At 39.3% G+C, this 21848-nt stretch overlaps 1 protein-coding gene across 1 annotated transcript in view; it reads left to right on the top strand.

Annotated features, from left to right (window-relative positions):
- SUCLG2 (succinate-CoA ligase GDP-forming subunit beta) overlaps window positions 1–21848 on the top strand; it is a 285838-nt gene that overhangs the window by 46585 nt on the left and 217405 nt on the right. Inside the window, exon 2 of the mRNA XM_034956854.3 lies at window positions 7959–8100. Coding sequence (XP_034812745.2) covers window positions 7959–8100 — 142 coding nt within the window. The remainder of the gene's footprint in view (window positions 1–7958; window positions 8101–21848) is intronic.

Genomic DNA, 21848 nt, shown 5'->3' with positions numbered 1-21848 from the left:
CAGGGAGAACCCAAGTGGAGAGTGGTGAAGAGTATTGCAGTGCTAAACAAAAGTGACGCTCTGTTTTCAAAGGTGACTTCCAATGAAGACTGCTCTTTAGCCTGAACATGGAGGGAAAAAGAACAGTGTCAGTACCCACAGTCCTATTCTTCCTTCTACATCTGACATTATTATTTTTTTCCTTTCCATAGGCTTAGGCTTCTAATCCCAATGGTTACTTTTCTTACCTATTTCTGTAGCATGTTTTCATGCTGAAAGAGAAGTTGACGTGCTGTTGTCATCGTATTAAGGCCTAAGCAGAACAGCATTATTGGTATTATTATTTTTCCTCTCACAAACAGGATTCCACTTAATCTCTTTTACTGGATGGCACAGTTAAAGTGCCTTCTTCATCAGAGCCTGTTTTAAACAAGCAGGCCTTTTATTTTATGACACTTATATTGAGACACATTGAGTTATATCTGTCTTTTCATTTGCACCAACACATTTATTTGAGGCCTCATATTTCCTAGGTAACGTGACTAAGGTAGATTTATCGGTGCTAATTTGCATACAGAACAACATTGGCAAAACTAAAATATAACAAACACATACTAACTTTTGACTTGCCACAGCCCACCAAGCATCTGCCTTCATTGCCATGCCTGTAATGAGAGGGAAATATATTTTCCTCTGAGTTTAAATCTAATTCCTTGTTTGTATTCCACTGTCGTCACTGCTGTTGAGAGCTCGAAGTGAGGTTTAAGAGCCTCTTCATATCTAACAGCAGGAGTTTATATTAGAGGTGGTAGTTCTGTATAACAGAAAATGTGGCTTTTGCTCACCCACCTCGATTTCATACCACATTTGAAGAACCCTGCTACATTTAAGTAAGGGGCAAGCCCTTTGTTTTGCAGAAAAGTTAATAGAGACTTAAGGCTACACCATTGTGTTAATGCCTGGCTTTTATTTCTTTTTCTCAATGTTGCTTTTAAGTAGATTGATATTTATGGCACAAATAATAAATGAATTTATTTAAAAATTCATTATTAAAATTTTTTTTTTTAATTATTAGGTTGAAATTTCTTGGTCTGCCCTTCCCAAGTTTACTGGCAATAGCTTGGTGAACATCATTTGGACCTTTTCCTATACATTTACTTATGCATGTATCTGTCCTTAGAAGATACACATTATTGCTTCATGTGTGAACATGTGTGTCTAATATATGTTCTTCTGCTGTATGTATTGTTCTGCAGCTTGCTGGTTTCTTTTAGTCTTGTGCCTTGTAGAATAATCAGTGCTACCATGTTCAGACTTAATAGGCTAGATTAGTCAATGCTGTTATCATGAGTTATTCCTAAGATCTCAGTGGTTAACACATCAAACGTTTATTTCTCAGTCATGCACATGTGGGTCAGGTGACATCCCCCATGTTGTAACTCTTATAATCCAGCCTAATCTCACCTGTGATTCCACCATCTCCACATGTGGCTTCCAGGTCCTCGTAGCCAACAAATAGGGCTCTGGAGGGTTGCACATGGTCTCTTAAAAGTTTTGGCATACTAGCTACAAGAGAACTGAGAAATGTAGGGGTACACATGGTTACTTGGTGATACTGTGTTGCCACAGATAATGTTAAATAGTTCACACAGTCAGAATATATTATAGTTTGTTTTGCCAGTCTTCTGTTTGATGGGCATTTGGATCATTTCCAATCGTATCCTTTTGTTATGTACAATTCTCCAGAGAAGATCCTTGCATGTATCTCTGGTACATGTTTTGCTAGGATAGATACCCAGGAAGTAGACTTTCCAGGTCAGAGAATGGGAGAACTTTAGTTTTCATAAACACTGTCAAATTGTTTTGGAAGGTGGTTGCACTAGTGTTCTGTTGTAAGGATAGTATCTGAGAAAGTGCATTTCACCTGACCTTCAACAACAATAGCATCAGATCTCGTGTATGTGTGTGTATGTGTGTGTGTGTTTGTGTTTGTGTTCAGTGGCATCTTCATTCCTTTTGGCAAAATGGCTTCTTCCGTTTTGTTTGAATTTCTATTTTCTTGATTACTAGTAAGTCCTGGGCTCTTTCTAATACTGCTTTATGCTGCCTTCCCAAGTGAGCAGTGCTAGTGTGCAAAGTCGGGCTGAAGAAGGCTGGAGCAAGTGCAGAGCCAGTGGGTAGACAATTTTCCCTTTCAGGGGTGTCGAGCTCAGGGACATTTCTTTTGATATTCTCTATTGATTCCCCCACCTCCCCACCCCAGGTGCTATTTCAGTTGTTTCTACACCTCTAATTTTAAAACCATGGGGCGAAGGATGATTTCTTGGGCATGTCATTTTTTTTTTTTTTTTTCTGTGTAGCTGTCTAGTTTTGTGCTTGGAGTTTTTATGTCAGTTTTTGCCCACTTAGCCATTGTCTTGTTATCTTCTGGTTCTCTTTGTCCCCTGTCTCATTTTTCATTCTTTTTCTCTGCTTCTGCTCCCTTGTTCCCATAGGCCCTTAAATCTTTATGTGATGCTTTTCTTTTAAGTTGTATTTTTCCCCTTCCCCTCCAAGCTTAGAAATGTTTGCTCTATCAAAGAAATGCAGGAAGGAAGGGAATGATGGCAAGGATATTGTACAAGTCCAAAGGGAACAAAACCTAGGTGCCCACCTACCCCAGCTAGTTTAAGAATGTGATGCTGTTCCTATCACGGTCACTTTGCCAAAATCCATGTGAAGGAAGGAAAAAAGCTGGGAATTAGTCCAGCTTTCATCAGGCCTCTGGCTTACTATATGATCCCTAGGCAAGACACTTTCCCTCATTAGGCCTCCAGGTTCCTGACTGTAAACTGAGGTGATTGGACCCCAGTGGTCCCTTTATATCTTGAAACCCCAGTATTTGAAAGATGTGACTAACTGGGAAACTTCTCCAGTATAGGGTCCCAAAGACCTTTTTAAAAGTGGATCACTGCCATTCCCCTTCACCTTCAGCCTGTGAAGCACTGTGTCAGTAAGGGCCAGTCAGGAAGACAGGGATTTTGTGAGGTCATTTAATAGAATTTAACAAAGGGCCGGAAAGATTGTAAGGCACACAGGCTTGGGAGGCAACACAGAGATGGATGGACAACAGCAGGAATCTTCCGTGAGCCATAGGAGAGGAAGGAAATGGTGTTGGCAGAGTCTAGGGCTAGCTGTTACAAGCAGAAGTCACAGCAGGGGAGATAGCGGGAGCTGGAATGTGGAAGAGAGGGCTGTCTGGAGAGACCTGGAGCTTCAGAGGAGATGCTGTTACACCCACAAAGAGGACAACAAAGCCTGGTGTCTTCCCCCTACTGTTCAGTCTCTGAACAGAGTCTCAAATTTAGGCAGAAGAGCCTGTGGAATGGTCCTGAGGGCAGGCTGGCAAATGACTGGCAGAAACAATCAAAAGGCACTGGGGCAGATGATCTTTATACTCCATTCCATTCCTTGCATTCTAGAATTCATGGATTATCTGAGAGATTCTTCACGTCTCCTGCAGCAAAGGTGTTATTTTTAGGGTCATAACAGGTAGCTCTTCCTAGGAGTTGAAATAAACTTCTACCATTCTAGCATCTTAGGAAAACACCTATTCACGTCTCCACCTCCCTCCCTCCCAAAGCCTGGAGTAGTTACATTTTACCTTACATGAGCTCTGTCAGCATTTCGTGAAAGTCCTATTCCTGGTAGACTTTTGACAAAAGGGACACTATTTTACTTGTCTCTTATCTCAGTCTCTATCACCACAGAGCCTCTGGGACCAGAATACAAACACAGGGAACCGATAGTGTTACCCAGTTGATCCAGAAGTTTTACTGTTTCAGAGTAACTTGTGATCTTGGGCAAGTTCAGCCCGTTTCCTAATTTGTAACATGGCTTTATTGGTCAGTAAAGCCAACTGGGCAAAAAGGTTGTGCAATAGTAACAAATAACCCCCAGAATTTCAGTGACTAAGAATCCACGAAGGTGTATTTTTTACTACACATTTATGTAAAGTCACTTGTTATATGTCCATCCTTATTCTGGTCCCTGGCTGATAGATCAGCTACCATCTTGAATGTTGCTATTCCCCATATCTAGAGAGGGCAAACTTGGATGGGGTGGGAGGGATGGCAATTAAACATTGGCCTGAATGTGTCACACAACATATGTACTCACAACTTACTGGCTGGAACTAGTTAATTGATATGATACTGTGATATAATAAAAAAAATACATATTTGGTCTTTACCCCTGGTTCCTGGCACACAGTTCCTAAGACCCTTGGGATATCTGAAGTGATGAGTGTCTTTTCTACCCTAATGAGATGACTAGTGGTTGGAGTCCACTAGGTAGCTTCAGGATTGTGACTGGTTACTAGAAAGCCCATAGCATAATTAGAGGGTTGGGACTTTCGGTTCCATCCTCCCAGTCTCTGGGGAAGAGAGTGGGACTAAAAGTTGAGTTAATCGCCAATGGCTAATGAGGTAACAATCGTGCCTATGTAATAAAATCATAAAATCTTAAGAGGACAAGGTTTGGAGAGTGTCCAGATTGCCAAATATGTGGCGGTATCTGCAAGGTGGTACCCCCAGAGAGGGCATGGAAGCTCCATGGGCATACCTTGTTATGTACACCTCTTCCATCTGGCTGTTCACCAGTGTCTTTTGTCATATCCTTTATAAATAACTGGTAAATGTCAGCAGTGGTTTTTGTGAGCTCTGTTAGCCATCCTATAAAATTAGTTAAACCCGAGGAGGGGGTCTTGGGAACTCCCAATTGATAACTGGTTGGTCAGAAGCACAGGTAAAATAACCTGGGGCTTGTGCCTGGCATCTCAAGTGGGTATAGTCCTGTGGGACTGAGCCTCTAACCTGGGGGATCTGGTGCTAACTCTAGGTAGTAGATACGGCATCGCCTAACTTCAGCTGAAGTAAGGAAGTGCCTAGAAGGAAGAAGACTGAGGATATTTCTTGATTTGCACTAATGACAGCTACAGAGAGAGATAATAATTCTTGACATTTCCTGATTGTTTTAACCATGAAATGTGAATATTTAATATAATGCCTAGCTCATAAGTGCTCAATTAATAGTAGATGGAACTATTATTGTTATTATTATTCAGCAGTTTATATTACATTTCCAGCGTACTTTCTACCATCCATTTGCATAGCAGATTTCTTCTCACCCTTTTTTACAACTGAAAATGCAGAAGTAAACATAAATTATACTTCTGTAGATGTATCACAATTTTTTTTTTTTTTTTCGAGACTGAGTCTCACTCTGGCACCCAAGCTGGATTGCAGCCTCAGCCTTCCAGGCTCAAGTTGTCCTCCAGCCTCAGCCACCCAATTAGCTGGTACTGTGGGCATGCACTACCACACCCAGCTAATGTTTTCACTTTCTGTAGAGGCAGGGTCTCACTATGTTGCCCAGGCTAGTCTTGAACTACTGGGCTCAAGCAATCCTCCTGCCTCCGCCTCTCAAGATGTTGGGATTACAGGTGTGAACCACTGCGCCTGCCCACACCCAGCTACAAATTCTTAATGAGTGGAGTTGTCTTGAAGTTTTAGAGCCAGTCAGGGCCCTAGTTTTCCAAGTTTTGGATTGACAAAAATAGGTGATTATTCTGTAAAAGAATTCCTTTGTGGAGTGATAGCCGGGTGTCATCAGTGGATTTGGAACTGTGCTCATTGTCCTGGTTTTCAATTTAAGAGCAACAGACTTCAAGCTGGCTTTCATTTGAGTCAGTGTGGAAACAGTCAATATATGTTACATGTCTGTGAAGCTGGCCTCTGGATCAATTGCAATTAGTTTACAGCAGATTGCATTAACATATCTAAAATTAATATGGCGAGTGTTCTGATGAAAAGGAATTGACCACAACCACATTGTGGCTGTTTTTAGTCTCCCTCAAATGCTCTTTTCAAACTATATTTTTTCTTTCTTTGATTAATGGCTTTAAATTGTTATGTCAACGTAGACATAATCTATTGATTGTTCCTATTTGCCTTTTAAGAGTGGTCCTAGATAATAGCACACAGCTAATGTTTAATGTTTTCTTTCACTAAGGGGCTTTTTCGCTAAATGCCTTAAACTCGTATTTTTCTTTGTATGTTATATAACACGCTATTAAGACCATAAAGCCTTTGAGTATGTTCATTTACAGAATTTTGTGTTTTTCAAATTACTAATGTTTCATCAAGACTTAAAAAGTAAGATTAAGAAATAATGTGTAGTTAAAAAATAATATACAGTAAATGATGTGAGCATTGCTTGTCTGACAATTTATTTTTATCCCAGTATTATTTATTTCTAAAGAAGAAGTATAGGCAACTTCAATATTAAAAGCAAAACCAAACCATCATTACCAGCAGCTACAAGGACAGAACAGAGAGCTATCTTTAGGCTTGATCATGTTGAAATTTGAATTTTTTACCAGCGTGTATACATTATATTATGTTTATTTCATGTCTTAAGGACTAACTTGTACTTTTTTATTTTTAGAGGTGGCCAGTTTCTGGGAATGAAAAATTGTCCATATCAGGAGACAAAAGGCAGAGTTGATTCATTTGGCCATCTAAGTGGCATTTTTTGGGTGTCTTTCATATGTCAAGCACTGTCACCTTCTTCACAGAGATACAGAGAAGTTTAAGGCATACTTTCTACCCTTTAGTGGAACACAGTCTAGTAGTGGGGGTATAGAGCTTTGAATCACCCTATTTCAAAAGAGCTCCATGAATACATCATAGCCTGGGGATACCAGAAGAAAATGACATTTTAAGGACACAATAGATGTCCCAAAAGGTAATGGCTCCATGTGATGAAGCCCTGTGGGCCTCACTTTTATGATCTGTGTGACACTGCCTTGGACATCCACCAAAGCCGTGGACAGAAGCCAGTAGGGATTGTATCAGATGATGTCCATGTACTATCAGTCTTGTGATCCAGTTGTGTGATTGATTTTTTTGGTTTGTGCATTAACTGTATTGTCATCCTTCCTCTTGTGGGTAGTGTTTCCTTTGCATATGACTCATGGATGGAAAGGAGTTTACATTAAGTGTATTCATTTTTCCTGGTTTTTTTTTTCCTTCTTTTAAAAATGGGGCTTACGGATTTGGTAGGGAATACTGTTGATATTATTGGATAAAATGTAAGGAATTTATTTGTTCATGTTATTGTGTCCTTTAACTATGTCCTTTTAACACAGATAAACACGTAGTGCATATTGGAAAACCACTTCTACTTGAAACTTAAGCAAATTTCCTTTAATACACAAGTTGCAGTTTAGGAACTAGTTTAATTAATAGTCAGTCTTTCAGGTTATTGCGCTCAACCTTGGTGGATGAAAGAGATAATCTCGTTAAACACACAATGGCCCTACCCAGACTCTGTTAAAAACTATGGTAAAGAAATGAATTAGTCTGTGGCCCAGTGACTTCAGAGTGTTTAAACAAATTTCCTGAAAAACCTTACAATGATTAACAATCTATATACAGTTATTAAAATAATGCTATGCTCTTTATTTATTTGGGGTGAGAAGGGGGGAGCCATATCCATGTAATAGAGTCCTTAACAGTTTTTAAAATAACTTATTTTGAAATACTTGTAGACTCAAAGGAAGTTGCAAAAATAGTATAGCAGCCCCATGTACTCTTCATCCAGCTTCCCCTAATGCTGACACCTCATGTAGTTGTGGTACAATATCAAAAGCAAGACATTGATACTTGTGTATTACTGTTAACTAGATCACAGAGCTCACTCAGCTTTCAGCATTTTTAAAAAACCTGCATTCATTTGTGTGTGTGTAGTTGTCCTTAACAGTTTTTGTTAAAAAATAATTAGGCATGAATTTAAGTGGGTTTTTTTTTCTTTTGCTTCTCTCAACTCTGGGTTGCAGATTGCCAGTCAACAGTACCTCTAAGACTGGCCATGTAGGTTGACTTTTATTTTTCTTGCTATTAATGAATGTTCTTACCTCTCTCCTTCAATTTCTGTAGGCAGTTCAATTAACCTCCAGAAGATGGCTGAACCTGCAGGAATACCAGAGCAAGAAACTGATGTCTGACAACGGAGTGAGAGTTCAAAGATTCTTTGTAGCAGACACTGCAAATGAAGCTCTCGAGGCTGCTAAGAGACTAAGTAAGCTGATTCATAATGGGTGAAATACACTTGCCCAAATCAGTGAATTCACAGGTAGTGGTTTCCCACTAGTTAATTTTTTTTGTTGTGGATTAAACTGACAGGGACAGATACAGGGGAGAGCTTAGAACTGCAAAAGCAAAAAAGTCCAGATTGCCTCATGTACATGTGTGTAAGTGTGCAGGAATCACATGGTAACTGCAGCATGAAGGGAGGGGTCTGCTTTCAGAGCTTTGTCCTTGTGAGTCTTCAGTCCTGCTGACCTGGGAGGAGATGTGGAATCACAGGACAGCCTTTAGTGTGATGGCCTGGGTGTAGGAGAATAGAGCCTTTCTTCCCTGGCACACCTAGAGGTTTCCTCTAGACCGGGCCCTGCCTGACCCATGCTGCATGAGATTCACAGGCACCTCTGTGTCCTCAGTTCCGCCAGGATCACTCACTGGAGGCACTTGGCCTAAGTGTCAAAAACCTTAGAACAGGCTCAGTGGGGTGGCTTATGCCTATAATCTCAGTACTTTGAGAGGCTGAAGAGGGAGGATCACTTGAGTCCAGGAGTTTGAGACCAGCCTGGGCAACATAGCAGAACCCGTTTCTACAAAAACTAAAAAAATTAGCCTAGTATGGTGGTGTATGCCTGTAGTCCTAGCTACTCTGGAGGCTTTGGCAGGAGGATCACTTGAGCCCAGGAGTTTGAGATTGCAGTGGGCTATGATCACTGTAACATACTCTAGCCTGGGCGCCAGAGTGAGACCTTCTCTCTCTTAAAAAAAAAAAAAAAAATTAGAACAACAAACAACTTCCCTTTCTTTTCAGTATCCCTTAGGGAGGGTGTACCCTCAGAAATTCTTACAGTATGAGCATTAGAGTGTTTTCATCCCAGCTCTTTTTGAAATGAAGAATAGTACAACAGTGGAGCATCGTTCAATAATGTGTGCAGGGAGTGGATGGAAGCCTTCAACAATATTTGATAACACAAAAAGGAAATTGTGATCCATGTTAACTAATAAAGGAAATGATAACTGCAATTTAAAAAAGCAAAAAACATCAATTTAGGAAAACTTTATTCTTTTACCTGAGATAGCAGCACATGGGATGTTGCTTCATGGTAATTTTTCAGAGATTTTAGTCACTATTTCACCCACTTCTGTCAGCTGTGGGTTAGTGGCTGGGAGAAACATGGCTGAAGGGCTTGAGAAGCCTTTGCAGGGTGAGTCAGTTGTCGACATCCTTCTTTAAGTCCCTTAGAACATGGGGAGAGTGCCCTCTGAGTGACTGGAGGAGACCAAAGACAAGGGCATGACTTTAAAGTCAAGCTAACTTTGATTCAGTGTTTTGCCTTCCCTTTACCAGCTTTGTAATTCTGCAGAAGTACCTTCTCCGTCCTTGCCTCAGTTTCTTTAGGTCAAAGCTAATAGTACTTATTTCCCAATGCTATTGCGAGTCTTTAGGAGTGTATTAGTCTATTCTCATGCTACTAATAAAGACATACCTGAGACTGGGTGATTTATAAAGGAAAGAGATTTAGTGGACTCACAGTTCCGCATGGCTGGGGAGACCTCACAATCATAGTGGAAGGCAAAGGAAGAGCAAAGGGATGTCTTACATGGTGGCAGACGAGAACTTGTGCAGGGGAACTCCCATTTATAAAACCATTAGATCTCGTGAGGCTTACTCACTACCATTAGAACAGTATGGGGAAAACTGCCCGAATGATTCAATTATCTCCCCCTGGCCCCACCCTTGACATGTGGAGATTATTACAATTCAAGGTGAGATTTGGGTGGGGACAGCCAAACCATATCAAAGGGAGATTGTTGTGTGGTAGAACATCTAGCTCATTTTCCTACTTACAGATCCAGATATTAGGGATCAGGTCCTGCTGTCTGCCTTTCAGTGAGCATCCCCGCCTGTGGCGTACAGACTTTGTAGGTGTCGGTCTGGATTGCCACTGTCTAGTAGGAGTATAATGTGAGCCACGTCAGTATTTTAAAGTTTTCTAACAGTCACATTAAAAAAATGAAAAAAAGGGTGAAATTAATGTTAATAATATATTCTGTTTACTCCAATATATCTAAAACAACATCATTTCAACATGTAATTAATATAAAAAGTTATCAACAGGATATTTTGTGTTCATTTTTTTGTCCCAATCTTCAGAAACCTGGTTGGAATGCTACACTTCCAGCACATCTCATTTCAGACTAGTCACATTTCAGGTGCTCAAGAGACTCATGTGGCTAGTGGCTACCATCTAGGACAGTGCACATTTGGACACTAGAAGGATTTGCATGTGCATCCTTCAGCCTTGGGAATGCAGTTATTTCCCACTAAAAATAAAGAATTGTGCATCTGCTACTCAGTCTTGTCCAGGTATCAGTAGCAAAGGTTGAGAGTTTAGGATAGAAGCACTCTCCATATTTCAATATTCTAATTTTCTATGCTCTTTTAAGAGTAAGTCGCAGGTACTTCAGCTAGTAATTGTTGTTCTTTGAACTTTTTAAAGTTCTACCAGATGCTAATACACCAGACCCTTTCTATGTTATGTCAGTTGAAATGTATATGCATTCTGTTCTGGAACAAATATTTATCGAGGGTCAACCATGTACTAGGCACTGTGGACACAGCTGTGCAAGACAGGCAAGCCCTTTTTCTTCATAGAATTTATGTTCTAGAAAGAAATTAATTTGTGACTTTCAGATGTTAAATGTAGAAATTGAAGTGACTTATATTTTAATAAATGAAAATTGGTTTCATTTTTAAAAGCTATCAAGATTGGTTTTTACTGTGAAAAAATCCCAGTAAAATAAGATCTAAACCTGGATGAGAGCTCCTCAGTGAACTTTGATAATAGACTCAGTAAAGGTTAGTACTGTATTCCAGCCTTTTCATAAGAAAGGATCATTTTTGTTTTATACTCTTGTGGTTTGGGGATTGGGAAGTGAGAGCAAAGAAATGTAAAGTTCAAGTTGGTCTTTGATCTTCATTTCCCCATTATTTTCTTAAATACAGTGAAGCACTAGCATTGCAGGTATAACTAAGTTTTTTAAAGAGAATTCTGGAGGCCAGCTGATTACTCCCCTCACCCCTCTTAGGCATAACACCTAATCTCTTTGAGATATTCCTGGAGATATGCACTTAGTGAGCTAATTGACTTCTTAGTTATGGTTTTATGAACATTTATTTAGCCATTGTATTGTGGTTGGGGATTGTATACCATGCTTTTTATTTGTATTTATTTTTTACTTCTTTTAGAGACAGGGTCTCACTCTGTCACCCAGTCTGGAGTGCAGTGGTGTAATCATAGTTCAGTGCAATCTCGAACTCCTGGGCTCGAGTGATCCTCCCTCCTCAGCCTTCAGAGTAGCTAGGACTACAGGCACACACCACCACACCTGGCTAATTTTTGTGTCTTTATTTTTTGTAGAGATGGGGTCTCTCTGTGTTGCCCAGTTTGGCCTCAAGTGATCTTCCTGCCTCAGCCTCTCAAAGTGCTGAGATTACAACCGAGAGCCATTGCACCTGGCTGTATCATGCTTTTAATAGAATTTCTGCTCTGGAGGAATGAGCAATGTTGCATTGACGTGTTGGGCTGGGACAAGGGAGGGAAAAAAAGAGACAATAAAGCAATTTGAAGTAAAAGAAAATTAGTTCTTCAGGTATGCTCTCAAGAAATACAAACTGGATAAAGGGTTGAGAATGATAAAAGGATTGACAAAATCAAGCTGGATAAAGGAACGGAGAATGATGCATGGTTGTGTGTGTGTGCTTATAGGAGTGTGTGAGTGTGTGTGCATCATAGATATGCACAGGTGATATATGCATAGATATCACCTGTGCATATCTATGATGCTCCTTAAGGTGGTATGGCCAACAGAGGGCCTCCCTGTGATTCTGTCTAGAGCTAAACAGGAATTTGGAAAATTCAAGCTCCTTATTTGGTGAATGAATGAGTAATCCTTCCCGAACTCAGTGAGTAGTTTTGGTAGAAGGAAGGTCTCCTCTGATTTCTGTTGTTGAATAGTTTTGATCTAAGGGGAAATTTATAGCATTAGAAGAGGATATGGAACCAATTCTAGTTGGTTAAAAGTGAAATTAGTTGATCATAAATATAAAAATTGTGTGCACATCACTGAGATTACCTGGAGAGAGCAAAGCAAGAAGAATCTGGCAAAACTTCAGAGTATTTACATTCTTGTCACCACAAGATTGACAGAACCAAGAGCACGATTGAAGTTTTAGCAAATAGATTTGAGGTTAAGATTAAAACTGGATTATGCACGCATCTTCCTGATTGTCCTGAAAAAATGGGATCTTCACCTTGTAATTATGATACCATCATGGGAGAAAATTGCCTAGAATGATAATGTGTCTAACACTGAGAAAGTGCTATATAAGATTTTATTGCTATCAGCATCATCATTGTTGTCAGTGGCAGCAAATTCCAGGAGGTTCACTACTGTTGTGATTCTAACTCACAGAGAGACCAGAGACATCATAATAACTATCCTGTTAATCATGTGTTAGGAGAGTTCATATTTTAATTAGAAAGATTTGTAAATAATTGAAAGATATTTGCTTACCTTCCTACTTTATTCGTATTTTGAAATGACATTTTATAAAATATTTTGAAAATAAATGTGACATTAATCATATCTGTGATTTCCAGGGTGACTTCTATGCGGATTGTCTCGCAGATCTCTTTCTTTGTGCCTGAAGCTGCATTCCTAGTTGTCTGTTGACCACTTGTTCATGAGTGTCTTTGGCACACCTGACCTAAATGGAACTTGTCATCTCTTGGTTGCTTCAAACCTTCTCTTCTTCTTCTGGCCACCCTACTTACCCAGCTGAAATAGCTCTGCATCATTAATGTCTCTCCTGTCTACTATATTCAGTTGGTCGCCAAATTCAGTCATTGTTTATGTCATTTTACAAGCAAGGAAACAGGCAAGATAAAGTTAAAAAACATGCCGAGATTGTAGAGCTAAATGACAAAGATGATGGGATTTTAATCCAGTCAGATTAGATTAAATCTCCCCTAGCATTTTCCTTTTGCTAACTTGATGATGATATTTTTGGGAGATTTTTATGTGTGGGTCAGCATTTTAAACATGGAAAATGCATATTAATAAAATTAGAAGATTGGATTAAAACTAGATGTGGCAGGTTTTAAGGTGCAATATATAGAAACTGCAATCTGCAGATATTTTCTTAATGATTCATTTGCTTTTATCTCTGAGCAAATAGAACCTTTTGCTGTGTAGTTATGGAAAGCTTGTTAATTTGAACATTTGTTTAAAATGGGTAATGCAAACATTTTGTTTCTGAAACACTGTTCATAATGGTAAGATATTGAGTGAGATCCTCATTTTCTTGCATAGAAAATGGATTTATGTCTGAGAGAGCAAATTTGTTTGAATTAAGTTTTTAATGTGTGGATAATATTCATTGCTGCTGCCATTTATCGGAGCCACCTTTTATAATCACGCTTTAAAGGAGGAGTTGTTTACGTTGCATACAATTTTCTTAGGAGGCTTATAAGTACATACTTTTTTTCTCTTATGGATTAAATTAATGAATACAGTCAACAGATCATTACAGAATACCTACTGTGTGAATGACTGATCTTCATGTTACCTTTTCAGTTCTCTTTGAAAGTGAGTGAAGGATTGTGTCTCTCATATAACTGGAAATACCTGTCTTAAAAAAGTATTTGTATATAAACTTAGATGAAACATATCTAGGATCACTATCTTTCAGTTTTTAGAATCTCTACAATTTATTAATTATTACACACATGTTGACATGAGACTCTTACCATTTGATTAAGCAAGAAAATTGCGTTTCAAAAGCTCAGTTTTATTTTTTGTCGGGAAAGAAAATTGAACTATGAATGGAGAAATTAATCTTCTCTGGCCTAATGACATGCATCCTAAAATGGAGATAAGGAGCTTTTATTGAACTTGGCTAGCTTTTGATTGCTTTCAGCTATAACATGTTTCCATTCGTCAATATGATAACTTGTTCTTTTGGTATTATGTAATCACATCCTAAAGCCTGGTGAATTACTTAACACCATTAAGGAATTGTATTTTATGTAAAAAAGGAACTGTTGTGCATTGACTACTGATTGATATGTACTATTAATCCCATAGGCAATTAAATACATTGCAAGCCTCCTTGATTGTTGTGGCTTTGTCCTATGACATGTGGTTAGGATCTTGCAAAAAGATCTTAATATCCTTTTTGTTGAGATGACGGTCATTTTTGTCTTATAATGACAGACAAGGATAACATTGATTTTTGTGAAGTAAGTTTTCCTTTTACCAACATATCAGCTGCCCATTATTTTGACTTTGGAGTCAATAATATAAAGCTGCTCCTAGGGTAATGGCATATGTGGTCCATGAGAGGTTGAAGCGGTATCTGCTTTCTAGGAATAACAGTGGTGTCCTCACCAGACAGATGGTTCCTGTGTTGTGATTTGATTGTGTGCCTGCCTGCTGTTGGCCTCTTTGGTTCCTTCCCATTTTTTAAGTCTGATTGTCCTGCCTTCTTGGTGATTATGTGAGCCTCCCAATTTCTTTTTCGTAATTTAGTTCATGCTTATTTCAGCTAGAGTTAATTTCTGTTGCTTGCTGCTAAGAACCTGGTCTCATGCAGATAGAGTGCTTCTCATAGGTCCTCAGAGGCAGTAGGTGCTCACGAATAAATATTGTTATTCAGAAAATGTTCACTTGCTCATGCTCGCTTGCAAATGCTCCTTAAAGGAGCACCTGAATTTAAATTAATGGTTTTCCCTAACTGTATTTATAAAGAGGATATCCCATTCAACAAGTTGTAGCTTTTAATGACATTTTCTATTGTATGTATTTTTGCAAAGAGATCCCCCTTTTATAAAATGTTCTTTTTTCTTCTTCCTAAGTCTGCAAATATAAATGGTCTTCTCTGGTCATCTCCTTAGAATTTCTCTGTGCTAGAATATCTTTTCCCTAAGTGTCTTGTGGTATTCACTGAATAGAAGCAGCAGGAGACCTGCAGAGTGAAGGGCGAGATCAAGGCGGGTTGTGGGCAGGCAGGCTTTATGGGAGTGTACATGTAGCTTCCTTTCAGTTTTCTCAGAAACAAATGAGAACAGTACTTTGAAACTCAATGCCTTAACTTCAATTTTAACAGCCTACTAAAGCAAGGATTAATTCTTCTTACACTTTAACCAATAAAAATAATAGTGGTGGTGTTTAAGCTTTGGGCCTTTACCATGTGCCTGGTATTGTGCTGAGCATTTCATAAATATTATCTCCTGGAATCTTCATCTAAACCAAAGGGAAAGACTTTCCTTTAAGGACTGGTACTGAGTGTCACCAGATCTCTTCATGCCCATGATTGTGTATCCATGGTAACTAACATAATTTTACTTTCTGTCTTTTTGGTGTGTCATTAATGCAGTTATGTATTGTCTTGTTTTTATTTTTATTTTTTTAATTTTTAATTTTTTAATTTTTTGAGACACTTTTGCTCTGTCGCCCCGGCTGGAGTTGGGGGGTGCGATCTTAGCTCACTGCAATCTCTGCCTCCCAGGTTCAGGCGGTTCTCATGACTTAGCCTCCTGAGTATCTGGGATTACAGGCGTGCACCACCATGCCCAGCTAATTTTTATATTTTTAATAGACACGGGGTTTCGCCATGTTGGCCAGGATGGTCTCGAACTCCTGGCCTCAAGTGATCTTCCCACTTTGGCCTCCCAAATTGCTGGCCTTTGGGAGGCCAAGTTGGGAAGATTATAGGCCTGGCCGACTTGTTTTTTTAAAGCTACCTCAATGAGAATGGGCAAAGAAGTTATGTTGGCATGTGGTCTCATTTTCCAGGACTTTCCCGTGAAATATTTTACCCTGGGGGCCTTTGACTCACCCCATTGTAAAGTTTGGCAGTTTTGAAAGTTCAGAGGGTACTTTATGGGCTATAAATGCAGAAAAACAGAAAAACTTTACCTAGGGTAAATGACATAGGACCTCACTGCTGTGATCGCTCTGTCTGGGTGGATTGCCCCTTTTAAAGAAATCTTAAACATAATTAGACAAATCTTTTCTGATTATCAAAGGAACATGCTCATTATTTTGATATTGGAAAATACAGAAAATTACAAAAAAGTAAAAAATAAGTAAAAAATATCTTCTAATCTCATTACTTAGAGGAAGCCTGTGCTAATATTAACATATTTTCTTTCATTTTTCTTATGCACGCATTCATTCAGCAATATTAATTTCTGTGTACATATGTATATGACATCATTGAGAGAGAATGAGCTTGTTTATAAATTTGGTGAGGTACTAAGTACAGTTTTGTTTATAATTTTTGTTTTAAAATTCTATATTATAAAATGAACATTGTCTAAATATTAAATTTTTTTTCCAAAATATTATTTTAAGGTTTTATGATAATCTCTAGATTGACTGTGTTATTTCCTCTTGTAGTTACTTTTGGATTGTTTTTCTCTGTATTGGCATATTAGGTAGTGCTAGCTTCTGAAGCACATGAGCTGCCCCATTCTCAGTAGCCTGGTGCAAGAAGAAGTTATTTCCTATTCACATAAAAATCTAGCATGATGTTCTTGGTCTGCCACAGGAACCCAGGCTCCTTTTGTTTTTCACTCTGCTGTCTTCCACACATGGCTCTCAAAGATGACCTGGAAAGTATGCCCATTCCAGCCACTCAAAAGGCAAAAAAACCATGGAGGATTGCATGTAGAGATTTGCATGGACTGTGTCATTTCAGCTAAAAGTAATTGCAAGATCTCAACCAACTTCAAGGGTGGCTGGGAAATACAGTTTCAATCCATGCTTAGGAAAATGAAGAAATGGGTTTGGTGATCATGTAGTGGTCTCTTCTGAAAGTAGTGTTTAGAATCTTGAAAATCTTTGTCTCTTTGCTTCAAGGCTTAGAAGAAACACAGGCTATACAGTCAGAACAGAGCTCCCATCCCAGCCCTACTTTGACTGATTACCCTAAACCACAATTTACTTGACTATAAAATAGGGGATAATAATACATACTTCAAGGAATGATTGAGATGGCAACAAAGATAAACGAAACACATTTCACACAAATGAGGCACTCACCAAGTTCTCTTTCTTTTTCTCTTCTTTTTTTGGATTGAACTGAGCCAGTGTTTTGAGCCGTCATAAAAGAAATACAAAACAACTATTAAAAACATCAACAGCAGATAAAAATAAAAATTTTCAATACTTTTGCAATAACACCCAAGTGTGAAGCTATATTTTTTTATACAACTTGTCAGATAACTTGATAATGAATATATAATGACTTGTGTACTGTTGGTTGATATTTTCTAAGTAGATGAAGATATAAGTCAAAAGTTGCATAATTTTTAAAGAAAATGAGCGTCATACTTTCTTTACATTGCAACAGAATAAATATTACATATGGAATTATGCTTTTAAGATGCTACGCTATTCCCCAAGGTGGTTGTAACAGGCGTTGGCAATGTTTAACAGATGTTCATAAATAGTACTAAGGCTGTACTTGAGTTTTCTAGGTTACGGACAAAAAAGTCAGGAAATGAATTGAGAAGGTTTAAAAGAGTTGTGTTACTTGATCTACCTTAGGATGAAAATTGGGTAAGTAAACAAGCTATCTCAGCTGTGTAATTTTTTTTCTTTCATTCAACATCGAACAAGCTAAGAGATTTGGGAGTCTATTTCTCTCAAATTAAATGTGAGCCAAGTATTAGAGTTTTTTTTTTTTTGTCTTCAGGCTTTTATTTGAGCAAATATACCAGTCACTTCAGCATGGGGTAGAGGAAACAGATGGGATGTGGATAACAGGGGAAAAATAACAGTGCTAAAAGTATTTGATATGCAAAAATCAAATTGTTCCCAGAATCTTCAGGTGCTAGATGCAGCACTGAAAAACAACTTTACATAAATATATATTTTCTTTATAAATGATCTGTCCATTAGCATCATAAACATGAGAAAACCTGGATCCCGTTGAGACACTCTTGCTCAGAATTTCTTACTACTGTTCCTTGTTTAGTGGATTCAGTTTTAACTCACTGTGGCATACACAGTCAGCTGTGCATGACGCAGTCACAATTTACCTTTCACTCATTGTCCTCTCTTTATGCCTGTTACCCAGTGTGTGGCCACATCAGTTTCCTTCCTGCCTTCGTCCAAATTCTTTCTTTCATAGTGCACCTTCTAATATGGTGAGGATGACTCTGGAGTTCGCCTTGAATTCAAATCTTGCATTTGCTCCACGATAGCTTCACAACCCTAGGCAAGTTACTTAGCCTCTAGAATCCTCAGTTTCCTCATCTGTAAAATGGGCTTAGTAATAATGATTCCTAGGAGAGCCAGGAGAGTGAAATGAGATCATGCTGTGTATAAGGTTTAGCAGAGTTGTATACCCTAAAGTTTCCAATAATGGGTAGTTAGGATCATTATCATTGTCACGATCTCCCAGTTTTTGTGGCTCATCTTATCACCTCTTCAGTGATGTCTTTGAGAAGGCACTATGGTAGTATTTAAGAAGGTGGGCTCTGGAAGAGACTGCCTTAGTTTGAAGCATAGTCCCATCCTTTTTAGCTGTGTTGTAACTTCTCGAAGGCTCCATTTCCTCATCTGTAAAATATGGGATGTCAGTAGTGTCTACTCATGGGTTTGGTGGGAGGAATGATCTAGGCCTTAACAGTGTCTGGCTCATAGGAAACATCAGTAGATGATGTGCTTTTTGCTGTTACGGTAAATAGTGTGTTCCACTTCACAGCATACACTGGGTGATGCAGGGGTTGTAATTTAACCTGTTGCCTCTGTACCCAGAAAGAGGAAACACATTCCTTACAACATAGTTGTGAGGTGACCTTTCACATGATACTTTTCATATACAAAATAAAGTATAGGTGTTTCTGTAAATCTGGACAGGTTTCAAGATTCATCTGGCATTTAAGCTTAGAATTTCTGTCTCTTCGGTGTAGGTGATCATCCCTATTGGTTTGCCTGGGACAGACTTGGATACATCTGTTATTCCAGAACTATTATTAACTGCAAATCCCTTTTACTCTCAAAGTTGTCTCCATTTAAAGAATAAGGTTTTTGGTTACCTGAATAAGATTAAGGATGACTCTTTGATAGCAGCTGTCTTTAACAGGAAGCCTGTTTTGTAGGAAAGACAGTGAGAGTTTTGGCCGGGCATGGTGGCTCACACCTGTAATCCTAGCACTTTGGGAGGCCGAGGTGGGCGTGTTGCCTGAGTTCAGGAGTTAGAGAACAGCCTGGGCAACACAGTGAAACCCCGTCTCTACTAAAATACAAAAAATTAGCTGGGCATGGCAGCATGCGCCTGTAGTCCCAGCTACTCAGGAGGCTGAGGCAGGAAAATTGCTGGAACCCAGGAGGCAGAGGTTGCAGTGAGCTGAGATTGTGCCACTGCACTCCACCCTGGGCAACAGAACAAGACTCCGTCTCCAAAAAAAAAGGAAAAGAAAATGAGAGGTTTTTTTTGTTGTTGTTTGTTTGTTTGTTTTTTGAGATGGAGTCTCACTCTGTCGCCCAGGCTGGAATGCAGGGGCACGATCTTGGCTCACTGCAACCTCTGCCTCCCAGGTTCAAGCGATTCTCCTCCCTCAGCCTCCGGGGTAGCTGGGACTACAGGCACCCGCCACCGTGCCCGGCTAATTTTTGTATTTTTCGTAGAGATGGAGTTTTACCATATTGGCCAGGCTGGTCTCGAACTCCTGACCTTGTGATCCACCCGCCTTGGCCTCCCAAAGTGCTGGGACCACAGACGTGAGCCACTGCACCCGGCCAAAGATGAGAGCTTTAAATATTATTCCATCAATTCTTGCAGCTTTTAAATGAAGGATGAACAAGAGAAGAAAGGGCCTTTCAGACAGTTTGGGATGACTACTGGGAGTGGGGTACAGAAATAGATAGGGAGGACGAGGCTGGATTTGTTCCAGGGCTAAAACTTTCCCATTCATCTTTGCATTCCTGGTACCTGGACTGTAGTGTGAATTCCATAAGTGATTACTGAATGGAAGAGTTAATAAGAGAACAAAGACGTCCGGGAACCCTCCATCTAGGCTAAAAGTTGCCAAGCAGGACTTCTGGTGTATACATACCCAGTGACTTTCTCTAATGTCATTGGGTCATGATTGTAAGCTTTGTTTAAGGGAGAAGGTAAAACTAAGGAAGCAGCAGCCCTGTGGGCAATGGTGGGAAGTTGGGAAATTAAGAAGGGACACATCAACTCGGTGTCTTTGCCTGTTGCCAGCCTTATGTCCAAGGTTCTCTTCAGGCTGATCCTCCTGTCTGATGCCACAGAACAGCCTTAGTTGAAATGTGGGGATGGTTAGGTCTGGTATTACCAGGAATGAATCTCCTTAGACAAAGACAGCTTCACCTTCTGTGGGTTCTCTCTGATCCCTGGCAGGTCATGTTAACAAAAGTCCCTGGTCCATAGTGGCTTTTTGTTCTGTTTACATTGATGAGCTCTACTTTCAGTTATAGGATCTTTGGATATGTGCTCATTTCAGTTTAAAGGTGTCCCAAATATGCTTATCTCAGTGCCATTTTTGTCACTGCCTCCCCTACTTCTGGAAAAAAACATCAGTATTGCTCAGTATTAGACAGTAGCTCTCCATCCTTGCCAGTGTTGTGTGTGTTATAAGTGAGGGGACTATAAGGAAACCATGAGAGGGCTCAAAACCCCCTGTGATTTAAGTAACCTCTTTTCAATGGGACGTTAATTCATTTAACAGTTATTGAGTACCTGAAATAATCAGGTACTGAGGTTGGTTGGGCACAAGGATGGCTACAAATAGTTGGTGCTTCCAAGACGTTCACTGCTTGGTAGAGAGACAGATGTGTAAACTCATAGGGATACAGGAGTAGTGAAGGTGTGCCCAGATGTCATGGCACGCAGGGAAAAGGGATGCCTATTCCACTGTAGATGCTGGGTGGTCAGGGAAGCCTTCTTGGAAGAGGCAAAAACTACTTTCCCTTTCTGACTCATTATTAAATATAATACATTTAACAAACAGAGTTTTTTTCTGACCCAGAATAGAAACCTTGTCCTTAACTTTCTTTCTTTCTCCTGGCTCTCATGAAAATTATCTTTCAAAATGATTGGCAGGAAGTTGGCAATTCTAGCTTTAAACAGAGAAGTAATAACTGTGATCATCTTACTGTTTGTATGTAAAGCTAGTTACTTGTGTTGAGGGGAAGAGAGAGGTGTTTTCCGATGGAAGTGTAGAAGGCTGCTTTCTGAGATAGATCCTATAGACAACCCGTCAAGGGATACTACTTTAAATAAACCAAACCACTCCTTGCCTTTTAGGTCAGGAAACTTGTGGGTACCCACCCAGAGTTCATCAAACTAAGGAGGTTGGATGTTCATCAACCAAGCCTGTGAGAATGATGTATACACCAGAATGCCAATGGCACATTTACAAAATGGAATGATTTTCTCATGACTAGAATGTTCAGATCTGCCATCCTGATGTCTTAGGAGACACATTCATCTTGTTTTACCTTTATGCAATTCTTTTCCTTTTCAAGACAAAGAGCACATTTCAACAAAACCTTAGACTTTCATTTACTTATGCTCTCATCAAATATTGATCTGGTGTGTGTGCTAGGTGGTAGAAAATACAATGGCTGAAATGTTTTGAAAACTCAGTGTATCTGTAATAAACACTGTTAAGTGTTTATCCTGCTTTATCTCACTGAATC

Source organism: Pan paniscus, chromosome 2 (genome assembly GCF_029289425.2).
Source record: "Pan paniscus chromosome 2, NHGRI_mPanPan1-v2.0_pri, whole genome shotgun sequence".
Taxonomy (NCBI): Eukaryota; Metazoa; Chordata; class Mammalia; order Primates; family Hominidae; genus Pan; species Pan paniscus.
Note: the sequence above shows the minus strand (reverse complement) of the source record. Positions and strands in the feature narration are given on the sequence as shown.